Source organism: Aedes aegypti, chromosome 1 (assembly GCF_002204515.2).
Source record: "Aedes aegypti strain LVP_AGWG chromosome 1, AaegL5.0 Primary Assembly, whole genome shotgun sequence".
Classification (NCBI taxonomy): Eukaryota; Metazoa; Arthropoda; class Insecta; order Diptera; family Culicidae; genus Aedes; species Aedes aegypti.
The window spans coordinates 288647081-288667014 of NC_035107.1; the positions used below are offsets into that span (position 1 = coordinate 288647081).

The following is a 19934-nucleotide window of genomic DNA, read 5'->3' on the forward strand; positions in this document are numbered from 1 at the left end:
ATCTCTACTTTTATTGATGGCCCTCATCAACCACGCTCCATCCATAACTTCACCCGATGCGTTAGCCGGGGATGAAATATGGGTTCCAGCACTGGCACTACGTGCACTGCTGCCTCCTCCTGCTTCTACTCTCCTCAACGGAGATCTAGCTAGCCCACTTCTTGCGAAGGGGTTCGCTTCCCTACTACTGCTACTACCTGCACTACCACTACTAATTTGATTGTTGTTTGAATTTGTACTCATTTTGGATCCCACGAGTAGCACGGGAAAAGAGGTCAACCACGCCAGAGCCCTGCATTAACGCGGTAAGGGACAAATACTGTGAGGGGTGCCCAGGTGCCCCACAGGCTCCGTTAATGGCCGAACATCTTTTTCACCCCTTCGACCATTCATTCCTCAGCACGGTTTTTCGCATCACACCTTGAATTGGGGTTACCCCGTTTGGTGGACTCTTACCACCGGAACGGGTTGTCCGTAGTTCTATTCTGGACACCGGAACTACACGGCTTACAAACTGCCCATCACTTGTCACAAACGATGTGTACTTTCGACTTTCTTCGTCAACCGGTACGTGGAAATAAGAGTTCTCTAAATCCAACGTAGTGAACACTCGCGCACCAGATAGCTTATCGATCTGTTCTTCCACGTTCGGTGTGGGAAACTTGTCACGGATCATTTTCTTATTGATTTCGCGATAGTCGATACACACCCGACGTCGTCCGTCTTTTTTCGGCACTACCACAACGGCACTCGCGTACTCGCTTTCGGATGGCTGAATAATGCCGTTTGCTAACCACTCGTCGGTTTGCCTTTTCACAACATCCCGCTCGAGAGAAGCCAACCGTCGCGGATTTACGCACACAACGTCATTGTCACACAACTTGATCTTCAACTTATTCGACGCCGTAACAGACGATTTCGGTTCGTAATTCTCAATGAGAGACATAACCTCTTCGCGATACTGATACGGTACGACGATTTCGTTTTTCCCGACGTATTCTTCGATCCTTCGGATCCACTTTGCTTCACACACCGGCTCAACTGCCGGAATCTTCTTGATTTTAACGCCTTCCGGAGTGATCGAATAATCGACAACACGAAGAAAATCCATGCCGATAAGCATTTTCATATCAATCGCTTGCTGCGGCACAACGTAAACAAGGATCTCATACACCTCATTCTCGATCGAGATTTTTAGCACTGATTCCCCGCAAACATTTTTCACGGCACCTCCATATCCGCGCACTTTCATCGTCGAGCTTTTCATCTGTGCTCCGGTTTTCGCCAATTCCACCCAGAAATCATTTCGGACCAGAGAAATCTCGCTTCCCGTGTCGATTGTTGCACTGACCTCGTACGCATCGATTTTCACCAACACAGACGGATTGGTAATCGTAACACTCTTCAATGTGTTCACTTTAGATGCACCTTTCTTAACGCCGTCGTGCTGCTTCAACTTTTCACCCGACTTCGGGCAGTCTCGCGACAAATGGCCAAACGAATTACAACTGAAGCACTTGGGCCCATCGCTCTTCTGTGGGCAATCGCCAGCGACGTGAGCGCCATCACCACAGTTAAAACAGTGCTTCTTCGAACTAAATTTGTCTGACGGGTTTTTCGACACTTTTTCACGTTGGTCCTTTTTCTTCAACTGGCCATCTTGTGGCTTTTGTTTCACTACACACTTCTTTTGTACTTTCTCGAAATTGAGAAGCTTCTCCTTCAATTGACGGATGGTTTGCGCTTCGTACAGCAACGACCGGTGGAATTCATCATCGGTTATGCCGTCAACAACGTACTCGCAAATGCTCGGTTCGTCGAGGTCGATGGAAAGAGCTATGCGTTGCATCTCGTAAATGTAGTCGCGGATGGCTTCATTCGGCTTTCTCTTTCGTGCTGCAAGCTGGCGGTGCACGTCACTCGCACGAACGAAAGGAGCAAACTCCTTGATGAGGGCACTCTTTAGTTTGGCAAACGATGTGAGGTTACGTTGCGCAAACATAAACCGACGGGCTGTGCCTGTCATCTTCTTCCTGCACATGATTAACTTATTGGCACGGTAAATGGCTGGGCATGGCGTACCATTGGTACCTCGCGTACCTGCAGGAATAAAATAGACCCCTTTGTGTGGTCCTTAGCCTCTTGCCCAGCAACTCCTATCCCTACCTCCTCGCGGTACTGGCCGGGGTACGAGTAACCTTGGGGAAGATCGGGTAACCAACCCCCGGTGGGAACTTTGGTCGTATGCTGACAGGGAAGGGGGGGTTTGCTTCTGCAAACCTTGAGCGTCTGTACTCCATGTTAGGAGCGGCTCACAACAGCGTCTGTTCCCCATGTCAGGGGCGGCTGATCATCGTCCGAGTGCCAGAGAAGGACTCTAAGCTAAACTGCGCACTATGGCCCTCCGAACATTTAGGGGGAATGGTCCTCCGGAAATCTAGGGGGTTGGTGTCAGGCCCTGCAAGCCAGCCGTAAAAATACACCAGCACAGGAACGTCAACGAGAGAATACGGACCGGAACAATCGGCAAAGACCACAGCGACGAAAATGGACTAGCGATTGGAAACTCGGTACGTGGAACTGCAAATCTCTCAACTTCATCGGAAGCACACGCATACTCTCCGATGTACTGAAGATCCGCGGTTTCGACATCGTAGCGCTGCAGGAGGTGTGCTGGACAGGTTCGATGGTGCGAACATTTAGAGGTAATCATACCATCTACCAGAGCTGCGGCAACACACGTGAGCTGGGAACAGCTTTTATAGTGATGGGTGATATGCAGAGGCGCGTGATCGGGTGGTGGCCGATCAACGGAAGAATGTGCAAGTTGAGGCTCAAAGGCCGGTTCTTCAACTTCAGCATCATAAACGTGCATAGCCCTCACTCCGGAAGCACTGATGATGACAAGGACGCATTTTACGCGCAGCTCGAACGCGAGTACGACCGCTGCCCAAGCCACGACGTCAAGATCATCATAGGAGACTTAAACGCTCAGGTTGGCCAGGAGGAGGAGTTCAGACCGACGATTGGAAAGTTCAGCGCCCACCGGCTGACGAACGAGAACGGCCTACGACTCATAGATTTTGCCGCCTCCAAGAACATGGCCATTCGCAGCACCTACTTCCAGCACAGCCTCCCGTATCGATACACCTGGAGATCACCACTGCAGACGGAATCACAAATCGACCACGTTTTGATCGATGGACGGCACTTCTCCGATATTACCGACGTCAGAACCTATCGTGGCGCTAACATTGACTCCGACCACTACCTGGTGATGGTGAAACTGCGCCAAAAACTATCCGTCATTAACAATGTACGGTATCGACGCCCGCCTCAGTATAACCTAGCGCGACTGGCCCAACCGAACGTCGCTGCCGCATACGCGCAGCATCTCGAGGTAACGTTGCCGGAAGAGGGCGAGCTTGACGAAGCCCCTCTTGAGGACTGTTGGAGCAACATAAAAGCAGCCATCAACAACGCAGCCGAGAGCATCGTCGGGTACGTGGAAAGAAGGACATGTGACGATTGGTTCGACGAAGAATGCAGGCAGGTTTTGGAGGAGAAGGATGCAGCGCGGGCTGCAATGCTGCAGCAAGGAACGCGACAAAACGTGGAGCGATATAAAAGAAAACGAAAGCAGCAAACCCGCCTATTCCGGGACAAAAAGCGCCGCCTGGAAGAAGCGGAATGTGAAGAAATGGAACAGCTGCATCGTTCACAAGAAACGCGAAAGTTCTACGAGAAGCTTAACGCATCCCGAAAAGGCTTCGTGCCGCGAGCCGAAATGTGTAGGGATAAGGACGGAAGCATCTTGACGGACGGACGTGAGGTGATTGAAAGGTGGAAGCAGCACTACGATGAACACCTGAATGGCACGGAGAACACAGGCGCCGAGGGTCACGACAGCGGAGGAAGTGGCTACGTCAGCACGGCGGATGAAGGAAACCAACCTGCCCCCACATTGAGGGAAGTTAAGGATGCCATCAACCAGCTCAAGAATAACAAGGCCGCTGGTAAGGATGGTATCGGAGCTGAACTCATCAAAATGGGCCCGGAGAGGTTGGCAGCCTGTCTGCACCGGCTGATCGTCAGAATCTGGGAAACGGAACAGCTGCCGGAGGAGTGGAAGCAAGGGGTCATATGCCCCATCTACAAGAAGGGCGACAAACTGGAATGTGAAAACTATCGTGCGATCACTATCCTGAATGCCGCCTACAAAGTGCTATCCCAGATTATCTTCCGTCGTCTATCACCAATAACAAATGAGTTTGTGGGAAGTTATCAAGCTGGTTTCATCAACGGCCGCTCGACAACGGACCAAATCTTCACTGTACGGCAAATCCTCCAGAAATGCCGTGAATACCAAGTCCCAACGCATCACTTGTTCATCGATTTCAAAGCGGCTTATGATAGCATCGACCGCGAAGAGCTATGGAAAATCATGGACGAGTACAGCTTTCCCGGGAAGCTCACAAGACTAATAAGAGCAACGATGGACGGTGTGCAGAATAGCGTGAAGATTTCGGGCGAACATTCCAGTTCGTTCGAATCCCGCCGGGGACTTCGACAGGGTGATGGACTTTCGTGCCTGCTGTTCAACATTGCGCTAGAAGGTGTCATGCGGAGAGCCGGGTTCAATAACCGAGGTACGATTTTCACAAGATCCAGCCAATTTGTTTGCTTCGCGGATGATATGGATATTGTCGGCAGATCATTTGGAACGGTGGCAGACGTGTACACCCGCCTGAAACGTGAAGCGACAAAAGTCGGCCTGGTGGTGAATGCGTCAAAAACAAAGTACATGCTGATAGGCGGAACCGAGCGCGACAGAGCCCGCCTGGGAAGCAGTGTTACGATAGACGGGGATACTTTCGAGGTGGTTGATGAGTTCGTCTACCTCGGATCCTTGTTAACGGCTGATAACAACGTTAGTCGTGAAATACGGAGACGCATCATCAGTGGAAGTCGCGCCTACTATGGGCTCCAGAAGAAGCTGCGGTCGAGAAAGATTCACCCTCGCACCAAATGTACCATGTACAAAACGCTTATAAGACCGGTAGTCCTCTATGGACATGAAGCATGGACCATGCTGGAAGAGGACCTGCAAGCACTTGGAGTGTTCGAACGAAGGGTGCTTAGGACGATCTTTGGCGGAGTACAGGAAAACGGTGTGTGGCGGCGGAGAATGAACCACGAGCTCGCTAGGCTCTACGGCGAACCCAGTATCCAGAAGGTTGCGAAAGCCGGAAGGGTGCGCTGGGCAGGACATGTTGCAAGACTACCGGATAACAATCCTGCAAAGATGGTGTTCGCGTCGAATCCGGTTGGCACAAGAAGGCGAGGAGCACAGCGAGCGAGGTGGCTTGATCAGGTGCAACAAGATCTGGAGAACGTGGGCCAAAATCGAAGTTGGAGAGACACAGCCATGGACCGAGTAAATTGGCGTAACATCGTTAACGAGGTTTTATCAAATTAATTGATGTAACACCATCTAAATAAATAATAACATGATTAACTTTTGTTCGTCATTCCACAACGCTGTTCGGGACATCTCTTCAAACTGCGACATCCATAGCTTCACATCCTGCCCATCTTCGGCACCGAACGTTTCGATGCTGTCTTCTACGTCTCGGAACGAATACGGCTGGCGTCGTTCAGTCGCAAAACGTTCTCGATTTTTCGGAGTGGACGCGCGTCGTTCTCTCGTCAGCGCTGTGAGAAATTTACTGGAGTTCTCACTACCACTACCATCTCCGTCGTCCGAGCTGCCGTCATTTACATCATCGTTGTCGTCGTCACCGTCATGATTGGCATCGTCGTTGCCGCCGTCGTTGGAGCGATCACCGTCGCGTGCACTGTTGCCTCCATTTTCGTCGTCGTCGCTTTCGTGCTGATCATTACCACCGTCGGCATGTAGCGCGTCGTCGCCACCGTCATTGTGTTGCATGTCGTCTCGTACCTCGTCATCGGCACGTAAACGACCGTCGTTTGCAACCATCGTTATGTCGTGGTACACGACTCTCTGCGCCATCTCTCTCTTGCATCCTTCGCGAGATAGGCCACGTTTCTCGCACTCTCGCTCGATTCCGGCTTTGGTAAAAATTTTGCACAATTCGTCCACTTGCTCCGCCATTTTGGATTCACTCCGCGTTTTCACCGAATCGAATTAGAAGCGTACTTTTTCGCGAATTTCACGTTTCGACCGGACAATTTCTCGATAACTCCTTCCCGGACGAGCCCCCATGTAGAAAAGAGGGAAAGGAGTGGTTGAGAAAAACGTAAAAGAACTTTATTTTATTTCCAAATTTCACTGACGCGGAGATGCGTGTGCATCGGTCGATAGCACTTATAAAAACTGATTTTCCTTCTCTCTTCGCCGGGGGGTATGCCAATCGTCCCACATGTATAGTTAACCTAATTATGTGTTTCTACAACATTCGCAACATTGTTTCATCTGGATGGAATACATTGAGATTCCCCTCGATTTTCAACGACTGTTTCGAACAGTCTTCTAAATAGCCGGGATAATCCAACATTCAAGTGGATATACAATAGGTCGTATGAATAAAACCGAGTACTTGCTCATGCTCAACCCGAATTAAGAAAAGTAAAGTCTCTGAGCATTTACTCGAAACCGTATGAATAAAACGATACTTTACTCAGAGTAAGTTCGAAATTCGAACATAGCATTTACTCTGTCAAAATGATGTTTTTGTTTTGGTCATCCGATTTTTGCAAGTTGCTAAAAGTAGTCCAGCGTCTCGGGACCAACGGTGGAAACTGCAAATAGAAGTCCCATATCGGGTTTTACCCGTTTTTGTAGATTGTTGCCGCTTGCTGATGGAGGGACACACAAGGGTGAAACTCAACAACAGCTGTGTTCAACGAGCTGCTCGAACTTGGTTGCAACCACTTGCGAGTCAGCTTTTGGTGTTCATTGAGCCACTCCAACCTACTTCGAGTCGCTCGGGTTTGTGTTCATTGAGCCGAGTCCAACCAACTCCGAGTCGCTCGAAACAGGTTGGAAGCTAGAGTCCGAGCTAGTTTAACCAGCTCGCAGTAGCTCGTGTTTTTGACGTTTAAAAACGTAAACATTGAGAAAAAAAGCAAAATTCCGAAGCGATACGGATTGTTAAGTGCGCGAATTTTTTTTTCACGTGGAATTCCGGTAAATTAGTGCGGAGAGTGACAGTTTTTCATGAAAAAATGGAATTGTTTTATTTCGAAGCGAAAAAGAGCGTTCATTGAGAAAGCAGCTTGGAGTTGCTCGAAGTAGCTTTGACAGTTATTTGTTGACAAAAAATACGAGCTAGTACAACCAACCCCGAGCAAGTTCGATCAAAGTCATTGAACACAGCTAACTAGCATCACGTCTGCCGGAAATAGGTGAGTAAGTGAAAGACTCTGAAATAATTCTGTGCCGTCCGCATCGGTAAAAAATTGATTATTTTTATCCCTCAGGTGCTCAAGTACAAACCTGAGTTTCACCAAATGAAAACCTCGATCTGAGTCCGCTACGGGGTCGGACAGCATCAGAATCCAAACCGCCAACAACTTCAACAGCTACCACCTCAACTTTAAAACAAAGACGCTAGATTTCGTTCTGCAAAATTAATTCACGCTCAAGTCACCAAGCCACAAAGGAAAAACAGAATAAACTGAGATCAACACGCCACATACGACCGGATTAGCAACCAGTAAAGGAGAAGCCATAGGACAAGTTATTGCTCAAACGGATATGCTGTTGGTGTGAAATCCTACGGCCACCCTCTGTCATGGACAAAATAAATAAACTATGCTACTTAGTCGAATGCCTATTTTTTGAAAACTTCCCCAAATAGCCATGTTGGTAGCCAAGTTATCGAAGAATTTCCAAAGTTCGACTGTCGAAAATATCAAGAGCCTGCCAACTCTACTGCTAACTATCTCAAAATAAATTTACTAGGGCATTCTCCGAAAAATTAGTCCGAGAACCTTTCAAAGATCCCTCTAGAGATTCCTAACACTTCTACAAGAATTCGCACAAATTCCTCCGAAGATTTATTCATGTATGCTTCTAGAGTTTACAGAAAAGTTAGAAGGCACAACAAGAATTCTGAAAAATACATTCCCTAAAAACTATTTCAAATATTGTTACAAGAATTCTTTCAAATAATTTTATACAAACTACTTTAAAACTACGTCTACAAGAGATAAAAAATTTCTCCAAATATTTTTTTAAAAATTTCGATTTTTTTCATATAGATATTTGTCTAATTTCTCTATGAATATTCTCAGGATCTACTTTAGAAATTTTTGGGGAGTCTTCTAAAGTTGCTTCGTGAAAATCTTCCAATAATTACCCATGGCAAAGCTTCCCAAACTGTGGGTCGCGACCCCCAGGAGGTCCTGGGCCAGTCTTTAGTGGGTAGCGGAATAATCACATCTTGAATCACACTCGTAACGCTTTTTGTATGAATATTCTACAAATTTTATATGAGCTGTAACATCATATGATACCCATCCTTTCAACGCTATGAAATTTGTGAATGAACCTCAATGAAAGACCACGAAATACAAAACTTTTAATTTTTTACAATTTTACATAGATGGATCGCGAAGAATACTGTTGATGACTGAGTGAGTCGTGGATACAAAAAAATTGGGGCCTTGGCCTATGACCTATAAAACTTAAATATTTCCTTCTAGATTTTCTGAATTATTCATCGAAAGATATCTGCAGGAATTGTAGTGTAGTAGGAATCCCTAGAATTCCAAGAAATGTTGTAATTCCATGACCGTGGGGATATTCATAGAACAATTGGAAAATGGCTGGAGTGATTGTAGATGGATTTCTAAAAAAAATTCTAATGAAACTTTCCAGGAATTTTTAGAGAAAAAAAATAAAGTATGGGGATTAGGCCGTCCCTTATTTTTCGAAAATGTGAAATGTAATATGTTTGGCATTGTAAAGTGCTCGTTTTGGTAAGAAAAAAATCAGGTAAAAATTTGAAGTCCATACGTGGACGCTAAGTGATCCCCCAACGACCCTGAAGGCATTAGGTGTATATGACCCCCGTGCCCCAAATCCAGCTCGCTGTTCTAGTGTACGCAACATGAGTACGAAAAGCCACTAGTAACAAATCGATAATCAGCATAGAATTTGAAGTTAAACAAACTTTACAATGTGGATATCTTCATAACACTGCACGCTTACATAAAATTTAGAACTACAAAGGGATCGTTCAAATATTACGTAACGTAACAGGGGAAGGGAGGGGGTCTTCCGTAGTGCTACGGTCCACACAAAAAATTAAAATTTTCAATACAAAAGCTGTTACATGTGGAAGGAAGGGAGTCTAAAATTGGCAAATTTTTCGTTACGTAATATTTGAACCATCCCAAAGAAAACAAAATTCTATGCTGACAATTTGTTACTGGTGGCTTTTCGTACTCAAGCTGCGTGCACTACAGCAGCGAGCTCGATTTTGCGCACGTGGTCATCTACGCCTAATACTTTCAGGGCCGTTGGGGGACTACTTAGCGTCCACGTACGGACTTCAAATTTTTACCTGTTTACAATGACGAACTTATAGCATTTTCGAAAAATAAGGTACAGCCTAATGGGGATCCTGTACATTTTTTTAGAGATACTAATAAAGAATAAAGGAATTCTTGGCGGATTGCTTGGCTTGGATTGGATTGGTTCTTGGAGCGAAAAAATGAAAACTGGGGATTAATTCCCATAAAAGTATCTAAAAGTAAACTCGAAATAATTTCTAAAAGAAACACAAAGATTTTATTGAACTTTTCAGAGAAATACTTGAAAGAATCTCTGAAGAAATTTTGATTTTATTAGTATAAGAAGTGTTACTTTCTCGCGAAATAAACGTATTGTGGTCAGTGTTGTCTCAGCGTCGATTCCAAGTCTTGCTTTGATTATAAATGCCGAGTTTGTCGAAATCCAAATGGGTATTTCTAATCCTATAAACGATGATTTTCTTTCGGGTTCATTCGTACATAGCCGGCTTGCAGAATTTACTGCGCCAATCAACACTATTTAAGTTCCTAATTTGCAGTCCATTAAATACGGGAGGGGGTTTTATGAGGGAAGGGAGGTTTGAGATTTCTTACAGACCATAAGAATAATTTTTAAATTTCATACAAAATATATAACCATGGGCACAGGAGGGTCAACATCCCTCCAAAATTATCTTACGTAATGAATGTACAGTCCCTAAGCTGATCATAAGTTCTGTTGGTACCAGCTATGCAATTCACAAAGCGTGAAGCAGACTGTTCTAGCCAGTACGAATTTCGGTCAACAGTCAAATGCTGGCATGGTAAATAACACCGGAGCCAAAGATTTAACACAGATCGATTCACATTTTGTAGCTGCACAGCTATCTGTCGTAGTGCCTTGCTTTATGAAATCCGACTAACTGAATTCTGTCCACGTCCGCAACGACCGCCGATTACATGCACCTTCTTACAATTTTTAATTTGATTTTCATACACGCAAACAAATTTTGTTGTATAATCTACCGAATCCATGGTAGAATTAAGAACTGCACCAACGATTTTCAACCGACTACAAAAATCTGTTAAGTTTACTATAATCTGGTGAAAATCACTGAGCAGTGCAGTAAATTTGACTATGTCCATAGTAGCATCCACTACAAAGCATTGTATTTCAATCCGTGACACCCACCATACAACACAGTGTGGTCAAAAGTATAATGCTAAACTTCTCAAATCAAGAATGTTTCTAGTCAAAAATACTACAACTCTGGTTAAATCAACAGAAGAAATTTTCTTGTGTAGTGATGTTGACTATGTTTTGGTAGAGTTAACAGATTAATATAGTCGGTTGAAAATCGTTGGTGCAGTTCTTAATTTTACCATGGATTCAGTAGTTTCTACAATAAAATTCATTTCAGTGTACTTTAAAATTTCAACTGAGCATGGTCAGTAGGTGACTCAGAATTTTCTGAGCATCTACTCAGGTTTTACTTCTTTATTCATACGAATTTGGATGTTCGAAAAGTAAATGCTCAAATGCTCAGTTTTATCATACCAACTTGAGTAAATGCTCAAGAAATTGGTTTGACAGATGGATTTGAGTAAAGTAAAAGCTTTTGCTCAGTTTATTCATACGACCTAATATTTAAGTGTGAAGCTGAGAAAAAAAGTCGGAAGAACAAGAAATTGAGTAGATGAGTAGAAATTTACAAGGGTGTGTAATCGTGAAGTTGTCGGACTGAGTATCGGATGATCGCCCAATGTTATTGCTTGTCAAAGTTTCGGAGTTCGGATTATTTTTGTTTACTATTTTTAAGTAGCAAAAATCGCGAAAATATTATCGATTTTTATCAAAAATCCTCAAAATGTTGTGCAGGTTCGTATATTCTTGAAATTTGTTGATTCATAACCAAGCTAATTCGTGTAAAACCCGTTTGCAGGCAAGTCAGGCCCGAAACAAACGGGATCGAACAGATCTACATAATTAAATCGGAAAATGGCGAAGAAGTTGATGGCAAAACCGCCGATGGAAAAGTTCCGGCCAGTCTGGCCATGGATCCGGAAGAGGTGGACGTCAAGCAGGAACCACCGAGCGACGATGAGCAGCCGGAGGACATTCCCTTGGCGCTCAATCCGGATTTCAGCATTTTGGATGTGATCATAAAGGAGGAGCCGGATGAGTTGGATGGAAGTGGAAACGTTAAGCCAAGTACCAGCAGGAAAAGAGTTAAGGCGGTCAAAAAAGTTGTAAAAGCAGAAGAGGAAGAAGGGAGTGCTGATTCCGGGGATAGCGATTATAAACCACAAGAGTCCAGTTCCGATGATTCCGTTAGCGATGATGATGAAACAAAGGGGAAAGATAAAAAGACTAGAGAGTCGAAACGCGACGATGATTCTGATTCGGATAGTTCCGGGGTGGATGACCCCTACGTTCCTCAAAAGAAAAGCAAGAAAAAGAAAGAAGATAACGACGATGACGACGACTCGTCGGATAGCTCCGGTGTGAATGATCCGGATCCGGTCCCCCGGAAAAAGAGGGCGAAGAAAATATGCTACAACAAACGGAAGAAATATCCGGGGGATCCTCCCATCAGGCAGCACGTTATCAAGCGCTTTGTGTGCCACTACTGCCCGACAAAGTTTGCCACTTTGTACAATAAGGAACGCCACGAAAAGATGCACGAAGCAAGTATGCCTCCGGAGAAGCGCATCCACAGGAAGCAACATTTTTGCTATGTCTGCAAGAGGGAGCACCTGACCAAGGAAGAATTGAACGATCATCTGTGCAACCATGTGGACATGTTGCCATTCAATTGTACGCAGTGTGACGACCAGTCCGGGATGCATTCGGTCCGTATGATGAACAGACACATGCAGCTGCACGAAGAAATGCTCGGGGGAATCATCGAGTGTCGATTCTGTGCGGCCCGGTTCCATTCCCATGCCGGGTGTCGGGAACATGAAAAAGGTCTGATACGGGTTTTTTAATTCGTTTATTAGGTATAATTTGTCCCTTATTCTTTTTGTTCTAGGGCACGTCAACGACGAGGACTTGGAGGAGGCCAAAGCGCGAGCCGAAATCGAGAGCAAGAGGCTCAATGTGAAGATCATCATCAAGGACGGGTTGAAGCGCTACCAGTGTGAGTACTGCGACAAGAACTACTCCCTGGTGGCTTCCCTTCGGCGACATGTCAACGAGCACACGCTGGAGAAGGTTTACGTGTGCAAAACGTGCGGCAAATCGTTCAGCAAGTGCTCGGCCTTGACGCTGCACGAGAGAAGTCACTCGGATTTCGCTCCGTACAAATGCGAAACGTGCGACAAAGCTTTCAAGGACGTGATACGCCTGGTTCAGCACAGGTAATGTTTGGGGATCGAAAGGGTGAGGAATAGGGTGTCCTAAAGTTTCACAATTTCATAAAAAGTTCAACTGATAACGGGCTTGAACAAATGGGGTATTTTGGGAAACCCTAGTGTAGAAGCATTTGGATGATTAATTTCCCTTTTAATGCTTTCAGACATCTCCACACCGGGCAAAAACCATGCGTCTGTCACTGCGGATTGTCGTTCATCAAGAAGGGAGGACTGAACAAGCATCAACGCAAATGCGTGATACCGAAGGATTTGGGAGCGTGTACGTGTCGCTTCTGCCAAGGCGAGTATCCTTCCTATCTGGAGTTGATCAAACACGTCAAAGAGACCCACGAGGTGGACATGGAAGAAGCAATCATGTGTCGGCAGTGTCCGAAAATGTTCAAAGATGCCGTCCAGTTGGTCAATCACGAGATCCAACACCAGCTGCCGACGGCTATCAAGTGCACCAAGTGCAGCCGCATATTCAACAACACATACAACTTGGAACAACACATGCAGGTATGTTTGGACCTTCTAATGCAGTGGTTGGTATTATGGTGCTTCGATTAATTCATCACTGTTATCCATTTCAGACCCACGTGGAATCGTTCGTCTGCGACGTTTGTGGGAAAACGTTCACCCAGAACGTCAACTTGCGCGTTCACAGACGACTGCACTACAGTAAGCGATCGCACGTGTGTGACCTTTGCTCCACAGCTTTCATATGCCCGGCCATGCTGCGAAAGCACAGACTGAAACACTACAATCCGAGGAGCAAGTTCTACATTCCAAATTTACCCAACGAAAACGAACAGGACGAGTCGATTGGGCTGGACGGGATCGAAGCCGAACAGGATGAATCGATCGGGCTGGATGGCATCGAGGGCGAGAACGAAGCCGAGGACGCGGAGGAGGAGGAAGATATATCGCTCTGCGAACCGACGATGACGACCACCGAGGAAGCTTTGTAAATCGTATGCTGATATCTATGTCTGAGTACTATTTTTTCCAGCACTGGAAATTTGGGTTTATTTAATCGATTGGTCATATAATTTAACTAGAACATACGTGATTACAAAAGAAATATCACGATGAAGACGGTTGAGTGTTGAGCTCTAATGCAACTGGGATTCAAGCTGGTTAAAAGATTCTGGTTTATTTACTTTCATGAACACTTTCACAGATAGAGAGACGTATCATGAAGATAGAACTTTTGATAAAAATGATACTAATGACCGTTTTTCAGATAACGTGAACAAATGAATTGTAGAGTTGCCCAAGTAGTTATCTACCCAATTCATTACTACTTCGTTTGCAATTTCAAATTTATTCGTCTAATACATAAGTTAGAACTCTTGAAAAAGCGATAAATTTCTTCGGGCTCATATTATTCTACATTTACTGTACGGATTGTAATATATATGTATAACGGGGCACTAGCCAATGATATGAAATACAAACGCGTATTCAGTAGTAGCCGACTTGTCAGCGCCTAACTTGATAATATCACCCAAGCTTCGGAAACAAACGTGATCTCATATAGATGGACAGACTCATCGATCCAGGGAGGATAAATGCAACGCTAGATGGGCCGAAATCAAGTGTTCGGATTGCAGATGAAGTGTTACTTTCTATTGTGACGTTAAACGAAACGAAACAAGGAGACGCAGTTCACACGGTCACATACATGCTCCTTAGCTTTGCGTACGATGTCGACTAGTTAGGAAGCCCTCTGAAGAGGGAGACAGCAAGGATAGGCCTGTGCATTAATTCTACTAAAACGAAATAGGGCAAGTGTACCATTAGTGGTGCACCTAAGGGAAACTTGCGGATGTCTACGTCTCTGAGTGTTTGTTGGAGCGATAGTTAGAGTCTCTATTCCTGATTCAACTTGATTATCATTTCGTTTTTTTTATTTTTGTACATATAAAAAATTATAATTCCGACAGTAATGATAATTGTTATAATTGATCTTGTTCCTATCATGGCAATATGAGCTGTTTCTGTCTTAATTGGAATATCCGTGAACACCATAACTTCCTTTTCATACGGATTTTTAAGCTTCTTTACTACCGTTGTTCCGTTTGTTGTGTTATTTAATGAATAATCTATTTCATAAGGTAATTGAATCGTTGGTTTTAAAAAATGTATGTGCACTTCTTGTCCCGCCAAACATTCTTGCATAATAAATTAACTGTTCTGTTCTAATGAAGCAGTCCGGTTTCAAAATTACTTTCGCAATTTTATATGGAGGGGAGATGATATTGTGCTCTGCAAGATAAATCCACGTAATGCGATTATCTGAAAATGTCGATATACCGTCGCAATGATAATGAAAATCACCAAATGTTTCAGATTTAGCAAATTTGAAACATTTGCGTCCTTGAAGAACGAAAAAATCCAAGCCTACTTGAATTTTGACGTTTGACGCCGCTGGATGTGGATTTAATATAAGCGCCGCAATAACATTATCACAATGAATAATTATATCTTTCGCATTGCTAGTAGCGTTGGGTGATTTTGAATCGATGTTTGCTTTCCGATTAATCGATTTTTTGAATCGATGTTTGGAGCACCTAAAATCGAGTGAATCGATTCTCTTCATTTGATTCTTTGATTCGATTCATTTTGTTGTTATCCCTAAATATTTTTTAATGAGTTTGTGGAAAATAAATCATATTTTGAATTAATCTTGCAGTAGTAAATTTGTGCGATTGATTTTCGAAACTGGTTTGATTGAAAGATGTTGAAATCGAATGCAAATGCAGTTGATCTCATTCCAAGCTTCATAAATGTAAATTTTCATCCGATTCGAATCGATTCGAAAACATCGATTCAAAGGATTCGATTAAATCGGTGAATCGATTCGGCAGTTCAAACACAGACAAACAGACGTCACACTCTCACCGATGTCCATCGACCACCTTTTTAACGGCCGATTCAAAAATATGGTAGGTGGCCAATCCACCACCCGCAGCGCTCGCATCGTTTTTGTTCGCGTTTACACCAAAGACAAATTAAAGACCCCCATGTCCCTTGAAGTTGCCCAAAATTTTATGGCTCATAAGGTAATCTAGAATGCCGTTCAAAGTGTACTGCGATCTGTCAAACTTGGGTACCTTTTGCACTACCGAGGGACCAAATGCAGTACTAGAAGTGTTACCCAATCTGAGCCCGAGTGGGACGGACCTGTTTACACACTACCGCCATCTGTTGGTCCATCGGCCAAACACACCGATTTTAGCATTGGGCGTACATGTCATCGTGACTATGACTTTGATCAGGATTTGTTCTAAGTGTTACGTCTGTTTGTCTGTGGATCAAATGTGAATCGATTGAGTAACATCGATGTTCTGGATAAATTTGCCCAACGCTAATTGCTAGTATAGTACATAGTATGTAAAATAACGTTTTGCTCATTCAAAGAAAACAACCGCGTATCCAATTTATCAAATCGTTTCGATGGACATTTAATTTTAAGTTTTTTATGAAGAATTGCAGCAGCTACACAATCAGCATTCCTCGTTACTACCGGTTGATCAATCATAAATTGAGATCTATTGAAACTCTTCATATTCGCTTTAGAATAAAAGAATTCTTCTAAATGATTGATAGCAATTACTGATTCTTTTATATCAATCATGGTTATCTATATTGGGTACCGGAATCACGTTAAAAAGCTCAAAATTGTCTCTATTCACGATTATCGAGTTCATGAAAATATTCATCGTTCCATTCTCCATTTTTGTTTCAAATTTTATAGCTTGTGGATCAGATAAAACGGAATAACCATTTGACATCTTCTCTTGTATGCCCTTCAAAGTTTTATAAATCCGATTGTTAAATTCGTTACCCATCCTTTCTGCTTTGACATCAATTCTCGCATAACTTATGATCTCGCCTTAAAAGCCATTGGTAACCCTGTATGCAGCTCATTGTTTCTGAGCATTTGAATGGATTTACACGTTGTTTAACAACTCTATGGTGAAGAAAGGATCATTATCTACCTACCAGTGAAGTTGGTTTGGATGTTTATTCGTTCACTTGCTCAGAAACAACGAGCTACACACATGGTTACCAATGGCTTTTAGGGCGTTATCTCAGAGTATGCGAGAATTGCTTTAGTAATTTCAGATAATTCATGAAGCTTTTGTTCTTCATGTGCTCGGACATTTTGTAACTCCTCTTCCATGTCATTACCGCCAAATAATATTTTTTTCAAGAAACCAAGAATTCCACCACTTCTTCTTTCTCTGTGCAAGATCTTAACCTCTTGAAGAACATTATCGCATTGTCGCTCAATTGATAAAATTAGGTTTTCCATTGATTTATCATTTGTTTTATTACCGATAAACTTTAAGGCTTCATTTAAATTTCTATGCATACGATTTATTTGAAAAATATCATCTGATGGAACAACGTTACTGGTAATCCGTGTTCTCCAAATGCCTCGTTTTATCAAACAACTTCCGATATGATCAAATATTATTCCATCCTCCTGAATAGGATTAATTTGTAATCCATTCACCGCATTAATGTATAACATAGTCAATAATACGGACATACATATTCCAAACCGTGAAACCTTGTTAGCATTTTTTTTACTTGAATTATTGTTCGCAATATTGTGGCGCTCCTCTTGAATTTCGCTGATGCTCTTCTTAACATCTAAAATCGCCATATTAACAGTAGGTCTAATAAAAATACCTTTATTAGTTTTAACAACTGCTGATCTTACTTGGCCATCTTTCCCCGGTCTTACCTCTGTTATTATACCATTTTCATGGAAACCTTTTCGATTTTCATCCGCCATTACTACAACGTCACCGACTTCAATGGTTTTCTGAAGTTTCTGCCACTTTGTTCTTTTAACTTGGGTTGGTAAATATTCCAACGTTGCCAAAAGTGAGATGTCAAGTTTTGTGCCTTTTTCCATTGTTGCTTCAAAGCTTCAGCTTGACTAACATCATTAAAAGATAGCTCGGCTTTACCTGAACATCCTAAAATAAAATGATTCGGAGTTAATGGTTCTTCCTCCTCAGAATCTAAAGCAATATGTGTTAATGGCCTGCAGTTAATAATAAATGCAATCTCGTTGAACGTGGCTCTAAGCGTATGTTTACGATATGTACCCTGAAAGAATTTCATCAAACTTTTCGTTTCTCTAACCATTACTTCCCAAGCTCCTCCAAAATGTTGTGACAAAGGAGGATTAAAATGCCAATCGATTCCTTTAGTCGCCAACCTTTGTTTTATTTTCTTAAGCTCGTTATTAGCACCAATGAAATTTGTACCGTTGTCACTATACAATTCAGCAATTCTTCCGCGTAAGTGTTGAAAATTCATTAGACAAAGAAAGAAAGAATCAGTACCGTAATCCGGGGTAACATTGATTATTATTTTTGCATATTTCTTAAATATTTCGTTTGAAAATGCAAACATTACAAATTTTATATTTTTAAAACAAGTACTGCTACTCATAGCTCGTGACTATATACTACATTTTATTTTTTGAAAGATTTAAGCATGTTTAAAAAAATGTTTTATGTGATTTTCTGATTTAGCTGATATGGGGTAACATTGATCACCTATGTAAACAACGTTCGGTAATATTGAAAATATCGTTACTTACTTAAATCAAGGCCCCCGAAGCCAAATATGAAGGCCAAACGCTTACAAGTCATTTACTTTTTGAGTTATTTTAAAATTAAAAACAATTCGAACAACGGAATACGCCTAAAGGTAGGCAATTTCCTAAGGGAATTCTATATTTTTTACAGTAATTCGTTAATGTTGCCTAATTGAGCATACTTATGAAAGTTTTGACAACGGAATCGTTTTCGGCAATGCCATTTTTAGTAAGAACCGCATTTTCCTTGATCATATCGTTTGCTGAACTTATGTGAGGCATGAATCTTCAGTAGTGTCATCCTTACTCATTGAAATCATTGTTTCAAAAAGTTAAAAAATTTACGCATAATGTAAACGCAATTTTCGCAAAAATCCTCAATTACATTAGCTTATGAATATGAGAAAGAGAAACACCATTCGTAATATGGAAATATTTCATCAATAAATTATGATACGAACTTTTTACGAGATGAGTCATTCCGATCAATGTTACCCCGCTGATCAATGATACCCCGGATTACGGTACTTGCATCAAAGGCTACTTCCAAAGGGGCGATCCATTAATTACGTAAGACAATTTTCGGGGTTTTTCAACCCCCCCCTCCCCCCATGGTAAGATTTTTTGTATGAAAATTAAAAATAAATTGTATGGCGCGTAAGAAATCTCAAACCCCCCCTCCCCCCATAAACCCTTACATTATTAATGGACAGCCCCTAATGTATTGCTCGCGTTACCAAACAAGTTGAGCTTTTTTATGAAAATTATTTCCGCCTAGTCAAAATCACTTTTACATAAAGATAAATCAATGGGTAATCTACACTTTGTTGTGCGTAATCTTTCAATGAATTTCTTGGCCATACAAACTGACCTTTTCAAACGTAACCAGTTTGAACACCAGTTAATTTAAATACCTTCAAATTCAGGTATTTTTGCATTCATTATGAGATTAACATGTCTCAATTCTTCAGTTGTTCTCAATGAACCGTTCATTTTAGGCCAAGTTTCTTCGAGCTGATTTAGAAAACTTGGTCCATCTAACCAAATGGATTCCCTTTTAATCACCTTAGTAGCTTCATCTGCGGGATTGTTTTCACTAACAATTCATCTCCATTGGTTTGAGGTAGTACTATCATGAATTTCACTAACTCGAAAAGCAACAAATTGTTTATAGTTCCGTGGATCCGATTTAATCCATGAAAAACAGTACTATTATCCGACCAATACACAGTTTCATGTATTTCTAATCTAATTTCTTTTGTGATAGTATTAGCCAGCCGTGTTCCTAATAATGCTGCCTGCAATTCTAATTTTGGAATGGTCATCACCCTCATAGGAGCCACCCTAGCCTTAGCAGCGACGATACTTACATCAATATCGTCTCCTGATAAAGTTCTCTAATATATAACGGCAGCAAATGCCTTATCTGATGCATCTACAAAGACAT

General features: G+C 42.6%; 1 protein-coding gene and 1 long non-coding RNA gene across 2 annotated transcripts; both read left to right on the forward strand.

Annotated features, from left to right (window-relative positions):
• Positions 1 to 7065: 7065 nt before the first annotated feature.
• On the forward strand, positions 7066 to 7634 carry LOC110674173. The gene is made up of 2 exons (XR_002498711.1): positions 7066 to 7389; positions 7465 to 7634. It is a non-coding gene; the product is annotated as an uncharacterized LOC110674173 (long non-coding RNA).
• Positions 7635 to 11259: 3625 nt separating this feature from the next.
• LOC5565590 (gastrula zinc finger protein 5-1) lies at positions 11260 to 14334 on the forward strand. The gene is made up of 5 exons (XM_001649917.2): positions 11260 to 11380; positions 11445 to 12472; positions 12537 to 12864; positions 13023 to 13377; positions 13452 to 14334. The coding sequence occupies exons 1-5, from the start codon at positions 11370 to 11372 to the stop codon at positions 13827 to 13829; spliced, it is 2100 nt and encodes a 699-aa protein (XP_001649967.2). The 5' UTR covers positions 11260 to 11369; the 3' UTR covers positions 13830 to 14334.
• Positions 14335 to 19934: the final 5600 nt, after the last annotated feature.

Bases quoted from the DNA above. Each gene is read 5' to 3' on its own strand.
- LOC5565590 (XM_001649917.2), top strand. The intron at 12,473-12,536 runs GTCTGATACGGG...TTTTTGTTCTAG, and splicing joins GTGTCGGGAACATGAAAAAG to GGCACGTCAACGACGAGGAC. The intron at 13,378-13,451 runs GTATGTTTGGAC...TATCCATTTCAG, and splicing joins ACTTGGAACAACACATGCAG to ACCCACGTGGAATCGTTCGT.